Source organism: Lactuca virosa, chromosome 4 (assembly GCF_052849685.1).
Source record: "Lactuca virosa cultivar CGN04683 chromosome 4, Lactuca_virosa_CGN04683_v6, whole genome shotgun sequence".
NCBI classification, from domain to species: Eukaryota; Viridiplantae; Streptophyta; class Magnoliopsida; order Asterales; family Asteraceae; genus Lactuca; species Lactuca virosa.
Genome location: NC_136429.1, coordinates 402,075,190 through 402,086,733, shown reverse-complemented (window position 1 = coordinate 402,086,733; position 11,544 = coordinate 402,075,190). Strand labels below are relative to the sequence as shown.

Below are 11,544 nucleotides of genomic sequence, written 5' to 3'. Positions count from 1 at the left end.
AATAAAATCATAAATAATAGTAAACAGTAATATAAATGCATGAAACTTCATAAATTATGTTTAATCAATATATAGGTCATCCTAGAATTTTCTCAGAATTTATTGAATGCAAAAAGTATTTTATGTGAATTATTGCCCTACTTTATTGCAATAATTATAGTAATTCAATAAAAATAAGTTATTTTCTGAAAATTTCCAGAACTTCTTATTTTATTGATGGGACTCTGAGAAAAATTAGTTTTATTCATAAAATGAGTTTTAGATAGTTTGGTGGATTTAATTTGTTTTTCTTGTATGAATTTGAAACTTTTAACAACATACCTTGATGAATGCTTCAAGAGGGATGAAGATTTGAGTATAATAGATTGTTCTTGGCTGGAATATGAGTATTTCTTGTATGAATTTCGAGATTGAGAGTGAGAGAAAGAATAGAGAAGGTTTAAGTGGTGAAGAGAATAATGTGTTGGGAGAAAAAGGAAAGGAAAGTGGATGGGAGGTGTGAGTGGGAGACAATGGGAATAATCTTTTTGCTTTTGGTGGTCTTCATAATTTCCCACTAACACAAGCATCTTTTACATAATTAATATATGAGTTTTATAAAATTTAATGTAAAGTTTATAAAAATAGAGTTTTATAAAATTTAATGTAAAGTTTATAAAAAGGGAGTTTTATAAAAGATAGGTTATTATTTGATTATAACAATCTACTTTGATTTGAAGTTTAATTATAGCATTCAAGTTTGATTCTTTTAATTTAATTAGAGCATTATACTTTGATTTGATTTTAATATGGTATCATAATTTAATTTGATTATAGTTATAACGTTGTACTATACTATGTTGCTATTAACATCAATTTATATCGTAGTGTATGGGTTTTGATCCTATTAGCGTCAAGTAATCTTGAGTAGGGTTTATTAAATTTCCAATTGGGTTGGGTTGACCCGAATCCATTTTAGGCGGATGTCACATTTGAGGCTTCCACACTATTGGGGCTAAGCTCTTAAAGCTTGAAGACATGAAGCTACATCAAAAGGTATGTCATCTAACTAGAACTTTCTAGTATAGGTGCTTCATAATATGCTAGTTAGGATGAAACCTTGGAATAGTTAATATTTGCATGTATAATAGAGAAAACATAGATCCAAGGTTTATAGGGTTGCATGTACACCATAGGAGTGTTAGAATGCTCAAAACCCAACAGTGGTATTAGAGCCAGGTTGTTTTTTGTTCTTTTGATGCAAATGTTTTATTTTCAAGTTGAAAAAAAAGGAAAAAAAACATGACGTTTGTCAAATTTTAAGATAATTACTTGTTTTGTGAAAAACGAATTATTTGTAAAATTTGAATCATTTGTTATATGAGTTAAATTAGGTCAAATTTAGTAAAAGATAAAATGATATGATTATTTTATTAGTTTTAAAAGTTTGATCTAAATGTTTTAAGGAGTTACATATTTTGTCATAAAATTTTGGAGCTCAAAAGTTTTTTTTTTAAAGTTGTGATCTTAAGGGTTTTTGAAACTTCCATAAGTTATGAATATGAAAGTTTTTTTTTAAAAAAAAAAATTTCAAAGTTTTTATGGAGTTACAAAATTTGGTGTTAATGTTTTAAAGAATTCCATAACTTGTTCTTAAGTTATAGAACATGGAAAGTTTCATCATAAAACACCATTAATTCCATAAGTTATGGAATCCAAAGGTTTTCAAGAATTACAAAACTTGCCCTCAAGTTTTGGAATTTGAGAAAAGTTTTTTATGAAAAAAAGAATTGAATTCTAAAACTCTTGAGTTCATAACTTAAACAATTAATTAAATGGTTTTAATTTTGAGTTTAATAATTGGAATTATGATGTTTTGTTGAATATTTCAAATTAACTGTTATGGACTTTATTAATAGTTAATTAAAGCGTTTAATTAAAAGAGTATTATTAAATCCATAAATATATGGTTTGAGTTTAATTAAATTAAAAGTCTAGTTTAATTAATAGATTAAACCATCAAGTATTTTAAATGTCTAAAATACACCCTTATACTATTAATATATTATATGTATAAGAGCAAGTCGTCTTACCATTAGTAGGCCTCATTCACGAAGCCGGTCTATAAGGGGGGGTATAAGGTTGTTGCCTATAAAATGGCAGCTTAATGGGTGTCCACTCTCACCCACCGCTTCCTTGACTGGTGGAGGGTCGTTAGCCGAACAGGTAGGACAAGGACTATAATTCTCCCTTCATTAAAAGTATTAATGATAAATACTAAGTAACTAAACCTTTTATTAATTCCCAATCTTAGTTACTTAGGAAAATGTGAATAAGGTGCTAATCCATGAAATTACACTTTGCACTTTGTTTAAACCGTTAGTGGAGCTTGTGTGGTTAACCGGCACACTAACCTGGATTTAACAAAGTAGGCAAAGGGTAACTTAATATTTATCATAGTATCGGTGGAGCTCGTGTGGTTAACCGGCACATCGATTGAGGGGTAAATATTAAGGGTACCAAGTATATTTGCATGGTTACTTCACACCTTGTTTTGTGATCCTCGGCATCCCAGTCACAAAACCTGAAGGGCACACTCGAGATTGAAACATGCCATTGAAAAGTTCAATGAATCTCAAAAGATCTAGGAGTTTCAAATCCAAGTAAAAACCTAATTAAATTATTTCGTTTTTCATGGTGGAAATTGGTAAATCATCATTTACCTACCTTCAACTATTTTATAACTCGGATTACGGCATCCCTCTTCCAGTTATAAATAGGTTGTTGGATCCTAGCCTTAATATTTCATATTGGGTGTTATATTAAGGACTTTAGATCAACTATCTTGAATATCTCCCAAAAGATGTCGAGTTCAGATATCTATGATCTTCCCAAATCTCTTGGAACTTTACTTCCTCCACCTCCTCCAATTATTCTCCCTAACCCACAAGTTCAAGGTCACTCAAGCCCTAATGGCAAGCAAGGTCTATGTGTGATCACATCTTAGAGATGAAGTCACATATTGACAAGTCGGGAGAGTTGGGTTTCAAAGTCTTGAGAAAGTTGGATGTTCAATCACTTTCTAAGTCACATAGTGAGTTCCTTTGGGACTACTATGATACAGACTATGGCATGAACCTTAATGATCATATCTATTTGCTTGGTGCTGCTGAATCAGCAATGATTTGGAACGATATTGAAGCAAATTTGATTAGAAGATCAACTTCCCAAAAACTTTATGGACAGTGACAATGGTGACACTGGAAATCCAGAAAAAGCATTCTCTTTCCAATAGAAAGGGATTGGCCATAGTCAACCCGGTTGACCAAATAGTAAAGAGAAAGGCTAAGTCTGAGATAGTCCCATTACCAAAGGGTCCATATGTTTATATTGCCAAAGGAAGGGGCGTTGATTGCAAAGCTGCCAAATTTACCTAAGGATGTTAAAGTCAATAAGTTTGACTCTACATCAGGTAGAGCCCATTATCTAACTCTGTTAAGTTCTATTCTGAGATCCTCATTACATGATGTGACTGGGTCACATGTTGATGTTTTAAGAATCAAAGAATAGAGAGAAATCTTAAAGGAAGTATATGCTGATTCTGATCGCGAAGGTGGATTTCGATCGCATCAGAATTTTGAGCAGTTGCTTTAGAAGTTATGATATATTGCTAAGGAATAGATAACAACAATTTTCCATGTGGATTGTAAGGATAAGTTTTTCCGCAAAGTTTTAAAATAAAAGAAAATTGTTTAATTTTATTTATTTGAAGTATCCTTACAATGGCATTTATGGAAAATTGTTGCTTATATGATTCACTGACAGCAATATTGGAAAATGGATTTGATTCTTTCATTTGTGGTAGTGTTTAAATTTACCAAATCAGGAAAGTTCCTCATCGCCCAAGTTTCAATTGGACCGAAACTTGGAATCATGCAAGTTGAATAGTATGATGAATGAGAACTTTCAAGCATTGGAAAATCAAGACTAATTACTTGTTCACATGGATGTGTGAGTCAAGTGAAGGACTAAAGGGATCGAGTACACATTCTTGTGCACTGGTCATGTCCACCACAAAGCTCGGTAAGACTATTTAATTTACTAAAGTTTATGGTTATACTTACAAGTTTAAGTATGATTCTGAAACATTGGAAAAGTCTCAATGTATGGCAGAACGAATGGGAAGAATCAAATTAGGCAGAAAGATAAAAGTTTCTCAAATCTGAAAAGATGGGAGAGTACTTTAGTATCATGTTTGTGATCATCTTAATGATTTAGAAATCATATCACAATTAGTCCTCTAAAGGTCATCTTAGTGCATTCTTATGACTAAGAAGAGGAGTCATGAATTGTTGAAATGGTTAGATTAGGAAGATGAGTCATACTTTGTTCCAAAAAAATTCTTAGAGTCATACTCCAAGATTGTAACTTGAGTGACATATCTTAAAGAAAGGTTTAAAACACTTGTCAAATGTAAGAGTAAAAGTGTCCTACTCTTGTACATTTGAAATTGGACAGTTGTGATGTTTTGGATAAAACAAAGACCAACTAAGGCCAATTGTGTGAAGTGTTTGTCTTGATAAAGAATCCGCACTATCTCTTGAATATTTGGCAAGATAGTCTTATATGTCAAGAGGACAGTGGGAGTCTTAAAGATCCTAAAAATAATTTCAAGAACTAATCAAGAATAAAACCTGAGGTTCTTCACTAGCACACGACTTGAGGTTTATAACCTATCGTGTTGACATATTCTGTGCCCATTCCAGTTAAAGTTGGCTTTGCATAGGATTCTGAAAATTCTCAATTGGTTGCATAACAACTTGGAAGAAATGGCAGCCCCTGTACTGCCAGGTGGCAAGAAGTTAAGATTGCATAAGTTCAGTCCATATGAGTTTGAATTTGTCATTATCCTTGTCTTGTGACTATGGTTTTGACGATTCACATGGATAAGAACACATACACCATAAAATCTAAGGGTTATAAGGTTTCTCTCCGATTCATAAAAATGATGGTGAGGAAACACTTCCACCAAGTAGATTTGAAGCAGATGGCAAAAGGTCTAAACAATTGAGACTATGATTACGACATCCCTTTTCATAGTTCTGAAATTGTTTAGACACACATGCATGCTATCTAAGGAAAGGTGTATGATTTTGATAAAGTTTTATCAAAGCATCTCGTATCAGAAATCTGAACTTTGGTAAGAAAGTTAATAAAGTATTGATTTCTAGAAGTCCAGCTGATTTCTGAGTACATGTCAAAGCTAGTGGGAGCATAAGTGTTATGCTAATAATCATCATGTTAGTGGGAGCATGATAATTATTGTTAGTGTTGCAAGTTAGCAATGTTAATTATAGAAAACAAAAGTTTCAATTCGTGAGGCTGTAGGGATTGAAAAAGTTGTTTTGCTATAATTAAGGGAGAAGATATACTTCATTTTAGTTCTAAAGGCTTAGATTGAGACCTTAATCATCTTTAGTCAAGAATATATATATGAATTTCATGTTGGATTGGTTCAACTTAAGGAAATTCTATATATTGCGTTCTCAAAATTCGATTATGATTACGACATCCCTCTTCATAGTCAAATTTTAAAAACATGGAAAATAAAAATATTGTAGCAAAAGACTGGTCTAGAATCATGTCTTTATGTGAGACATCATGAATCGTGTACCATTTGCTTTGGGTATAGGATCGATTGCATGTGCTATAATATTTGTCATTTCTAAATTTTTCCAAATGCCCAGAGGCATTAAGAAGGGAAAAGGTCTAGAATTGGATATGACTAAAATGATTACGCAATTGTCGAGGACAATCTGAGGTTTACCAAAGATTGGTTACTCAGGGACAGTTGGAAGTATAGTGCTAATTTTGGAAGGACCATATTGACATATTCTGAAAAGAGGCATCTCTTGTTCAGAAGTGATAGTCAAAATGAGAATATGGAGTTGTCTCCATAGGTGGAAGTTATCTGTGTAAGATTAGAAAACTTAATGCAAGAAGCATGTCCAAAGCAATGTACTTTGAATATGAGACTTAGTTTCCATGGAGTTGATCTCCATTGGAATACCTTATAATGACTGTTGACAAGTCTTTGTGACTTTGTACATATTCATTACAGGAGGGTCAGTGCATATAAGTTTAAAATCTAAACAGATTTCGATAAATGATAGGAATTTGAAATTCTCACATTTTTCGATAAGGATTTGGGAGTGTGAAATTAGAATCATTGAAATTATGTTCAATTGGTTTATTTCACAAAGTAAGGATCATAGAAAAACATAGAGTGCATACTTGGTGTATGGCAAAGCTATTGTTTAGAAAAACATAGTGTACATGCTTGGAGCATGGGACAACTAGTGTTTTTAATTCAGGTATAAAGTTCATAAAACCGAAACAATGAAATAATGAGTAATCAGTATGGTGATAAATATAAGTGCTCTATTTATATTCATAGGGTTTGATACCATATTTGATTCATTTATTCTGGTGTTTCATTTTGCATGTTTTGACTTCCAGAATAAACTAGGTCATTCTTCCTGAATGACTAAGTTATTTAAACTATCCATATTCGGTCATATGTTGGAAGTAGATATGAATCAAGACTGTCATGGGTTGGCTTGTAGAGGTCTAAGATGTTGGACGAAGCGGTGCTACAAAACTCATGAGCGCTCATAAGTTCTGAGTATTGGATTCAACCCACGCTCATTTGAATCACTTCATGGATTTTATCACGAGTGATCATGAGACGATAATATCTTATATTCTTAAAACTTAGAGATATGAGTTGTTACTATGAGTTGGTTATACATTGATTGCACGAAAACACATTGGTAACTCGATGTTATAAAACGTGCCTTTGTGTATGATTCAATAAGTAGTAGAACAAGCCATATGAGTCGAAGTTTATCCATTCCTTTTACCTTCGGGATAAAAACGATATCTGTGGGCCCCTCGATGATTTAGCGATGACACATGTGAGTGCTTGGCCAAGCCAGGGCTGATTTGATTTGTTCAATCAGTCAGTCATCATAAATCGAAAATCGGGAAACAACAAATGGACAGAGAGAATGATTATAATCCATGTCTCAGTCCATATGATATCTAGAATGGAGGAATATATGATCCCTTATCTAATGGACAAGTCATTGACAAGGTCAAAGTTCGACAGCGGCTTTAAGAGCTACGATTGCCAGTTAGATTTTGAAGTCATACTCAATAATAGTTTTAGACTTATCCAAGTGGGAGACTGTTGGATTAATGTCTAATTCCATAACTATATTTGGTATGTACTTGACCCGACCCGGCATAGTCCATTTGGGTTGCACTTCACCGGCACAATTTATAGGGATAGTCTTTTGAGAATAGTATATTTATGATTTATATTAATATATTATAAGTTCTAATATATTAATATGGAATCATATTATTTAATTAGTATTGATCAAGAATTAATTTAGAATTAATTAAGTGATCAAAAAGAACTAATTAAATATGGACTCTTATATATATATATGGAATGGGCCAAGTTCATTTAGGTTGGGCTAAGCTTTCATGGATGGTCCATGGAGCTTTTAACCCATGGATCCTATGTAAATGAAAGGTCATGGGTATTAGGGTTTACATGGATGTAACCCTAATCCTCCATAATATATAAAGGGGTCCTTGGCTCACAAAATTGGCACAAGTGTGTGAAAATAAGAGTGGGCCGATTTTAGTGTGCATACATATTCTCTCAAGTTCTTCCAAGGTGTTTTGGTGATTTGTGATTCCATTTGAGGCTTCCACACTATTGGGGCTAAGCTCTTAAAGCTTGAAGACATCAAGCTACATCAAAAGGTATGTCATCTAACTAGAACTTTCTAGTATAGGTGCTTCATAATATGCTAGTTAGGATGAAACCTTGGAATAGTTAATATTTGAATGTATAATAGAGAAAACATAGATCCAAGGTTTATAGGGTTGCATGTACACCATAGGAGTGTTAGAATGCTCAAAACCCAACAGTGGTATCAGAGCCAACTTGTATTCTCAGGGAACCAGTAAGACAGGTACACCCATGCAGCTTTGGAAGGACGGAGTGGATCCAAGACTCGTCTTATTTTGATTGTACCATTTTGGTGTCATTTGAACTTACAATAGAACACACATGTATTTAACTATTATATTAATGCAATGGATGTTGTTGCTTGTCTTTACTATTATGCAGTGTTATGATACTGTACATGAAGTCCTCCACCCCAGAACGTTTCCGCCGTTCCGGTTTTGGGGTGTGACAACTTCACCTGCACTTGGAATTCTTTTCTTGATTCCAGAACCTTTATTGCTTTGAACTTCAGGAACATGAATATTAATCTCTTATGAAATAGGAATAGTAACACCTAAAAATTTGCATACGATTTCACCATCTGTCTTGCTTTTCAATCCAACAAATATATAATCACTCTCAAATTCCTTCAACAGCATTTGTTGTTTCTCAGCAAACAAAATCAATTTCTTTTTGTCGTCTCTTACAATATCCAAACATGATTCAAAACTATAATATGAATCATTCACTAGCTTTACATTCTCACAATCACCTGAATCGGATTGAAGAGAACTAAAACGATAATTTCTTGATATCACATCCTTTCTCCATCTTTTCAAAATGTACCTTTCAAGAATTTCTTTAACACCACATCTCATCATTATTGTAAAAGCATGTCTGCATAAAACATCCATACGCTTAAAATGTTCACAACTGCAATTTATTTCTTTCTCTTCAGCTTTTATTTCAACCTCATACAAAAACAAAATTTACACATTTACATTCATATAAGAATACTCATATCAACACTCATATATTCATATATTCATATATGAAAATATGAATATTCATATATGAATATTATTACATTTTTCATAAAAAACTAGTAAATTACCTTAAATTCATTTTTAAAATCGCTTTTACTCTTGTTGTGCTGCACAATGTAAACTTCCCAACCATCTTCAATACCAACATATGAGTATGTACAAAAAAAACATTCTTTATATATTTCTTTTTGCACCTCAAAAAATAATGTACTTGTATAAACCTTTGATGCTTGCAGTTCTATCTCTCGAGGTGTTTGCATTTTATATGATGCTTTCTTTGATGCCTTATCAAGCTCTCGTTGAGTATTCCTTTGCTTTTGAATGGCAGTGTCGTAATTCATCATGAAATTCAAAAGTAAGTTCCCACTTTCTGAGTATGTATTAAAGAATGAATTCATACTCTCTGACCTCGACGTAGTCTTCATCAAACCACACATTGGAATATCACTAAAATATCCAGGTATCCATGAGTCACGTATTGTAAACATGTCTTTAAACCATCTTGTGTCTTCAAGATTGAATTCCTTCATAAGCAAACCCCTCTTCACCTCAAAAACATCAGGTCTCATATTAATGTCCCAAACAAGCTTCGAAAACCTTTTCCTAAAGTCTGTGTTCGTAAATAAATCATCTGATATCTGTATTAAAACAAAAATATTCATAAATGAATAAATAATAATAAGTAAAATAACAATCAATATTCATTATATTAAAATAATACCTTTTTTTTCAACTTTTTCATTATATGCCACATACATAATCGGTGCTTTGAATTAGGAAACACATTCTCAACAACTTGTTTTATTGCAGCATCTTGATCGGTTAAAACAAGTGTTGGTTCTTTCCCATGAGTTTTAAGAAATTATTTAAGCAACCAAGAGTAAGACTCAATGCTTTCATTGCTTAGCAATCCCGATCCAACAGTAACCGATTTTTTATGATGGTCAATAGCAGTAAATGGAACAAAAACCATTCGGTACCTAACACACAAAAAAATGTTCATTAAAATCAATTTTTGATGTATTCATAAGTGAATATAAAAATATTCATCTATGAATACAGCTACAATATTTCAACAATAAAAACTGAACATTAAACATAAAGTTAAAAATGTTCATATATGAATAAGATATAAAAAAAGTAGATAGAATAACTTACTTGTTTGTTCAGAAAGTCGCATCAAACGATATAACATCACCAAATTCAACATAATATGCCTTCTCCATTTCATCAGTCCAAAACATCGTCTTGACAATTAAACTCAAATGAGTAATTTGGATAGTGAGCTCGACGGTCATTCATTGTGTTTACTATCATTTGAGCATCTTTATAACCAATAACCCTGTTGATATCTCTCCTTAAATTTTTATAGTCAACTACTTTGGGCTTTACAAACTCATACCCACCTCTCAGACTTACCCTCAACTTATGAGCCATAGTTGGACCTATTTTTGATGTGGAAGCACGCACAATAAACTCTTTTTCTGAATATGTCATTTGCCTCGCTTTTTTTAAATCGCTTCTCTTCTCAAGTGGATGGTTGTGAAGTTCATCAAACTGAAAAACTTTATAATCTGGAGTTCCATACACAGATTCAAATATAATCTTTGCTTGACAACCAATAGCTCTTGAATTTGAATTTTGTTTCCTCCTAACACCACTTGTACCCAATGTGTCACAAGATTTCTTTTTCTGTTTGCCACCACGATTACATATAACATGTTTCTTCTTTATAATCTTGTTATCAAACCTTGACTGCGTGCTCAGTCTCACATCAAAACCACCAATTTCAGCATACTCAGAATACATTTTGATAGCCAACTTTATTATCGAATATATCTCACAAAAAAAGTCGTAAAGATGAAAACCTAGTTAATTTCGAATATATCTCACCTCAACGTACAAAATATCTGAAAGAAACTTAAATCAGATCGATCAAATGATGTAATTAATCAATCTCTCTCATTTCAGAGCGTAAAAACTACAATGATATATCCGATTAAAAATTAAATCAGCTCCGATTCAAAATGAATATCTCAAACTACATAACAAAAATCCGATGAAATAACTCTAATAGATATTCGAAACTTGATAATCATTATAATGAACTCCGACTAAACAACTCCAAAACGAAAATAATACGAGTAATTCCAAACAAATTATATAAAGCAATAATCTTGATAATGAACTCCGTTCTATCCGAATCAAACGATATACATACCTGATCAAATCGGAAACCGAATACGAAGAAGAAAACTGAAACACAGATGCGAAACTTCACGATTAATGGAAAAAATACGTATAATTGCTAACGAGTTATATAAAGAAAAGAATCTTCATAATGAATTCCTCATATCCAATTTAAACGAGCTAAAGATATCATCAAATTGGAAACTGATAACAACAAACAGATAAGTTCTATGTAAAAAAGTTGCTAATTTACAAAGATACCCTTAATGAAAAAGGGACACACGCTTTTTTAAGGTGAACATCTTAGATAAATGATTGGCTGAGAATGATTCCCCCATTCTCAACATTTTTTATTTTTTCAATTGAACTTACCTCTCTCTCTCTCTCTCTCTCTCTCTCTATATATATATATATATATATATATATATATATATATATATATATATATATATATATATATATTATTCAATTAAGTTTCAAAAACCGATAATTGTAATCATGTTGATCATTTTATCCGGTCAA

General features: G+C 32.2%; 2 protein-coding genes across 2 annotated transcripts; both read right to left on the bottom strand.

The window, feature by feature from the left end:
• Window positions 1-8,337: 8,337 nt before the first annotated feature.
• LOC145106483 (protein FAR-RED ELONGATED HYPOCOTYL 3-like) lies at window positions 8,338-9,574 on the bottom strand. Its single transcript, XM_079043451.1, has 4 exons — window positions 9,554-9,574; window positions 9,044-9,470; window positions 8,901-8,965; window positions 8,338-8,757 (listed from the first exon to the last, which is right to left on the bottom strand). The coding sequence occupies exons 1-4, from the start codon at window positions 9,572-9,574 to the stop codon at window positions 8,338-8,340; spliced, it is 933 nt and encodes a 310-aa protein (XP_078899577.1).
• A 120-nt stretch (window positions 9,575-9,694) lies between these two features.
• On the bottom strand, window positions 9,695-10,641 carry LOC145106482 (uncharacterized). Its single transcript, XM_079043450.1, has 3 exons — window positions 10,252-10,641; window positions 9,910-9,917; window positions 9,695-9,812 (listed from the first exon to the last, which is right to left on the bottom strand). The coding sequence occupies exons 1-3, from the start codon at window positions 10,639-10,641 to the stop codon at window positions 9,695-9,697; spliced, it is 516 nt and encodes a 171-aa protein (XP_078899576.1).
• Window positions 10,642-11,544: the final 903 nt, after the last annotated feature.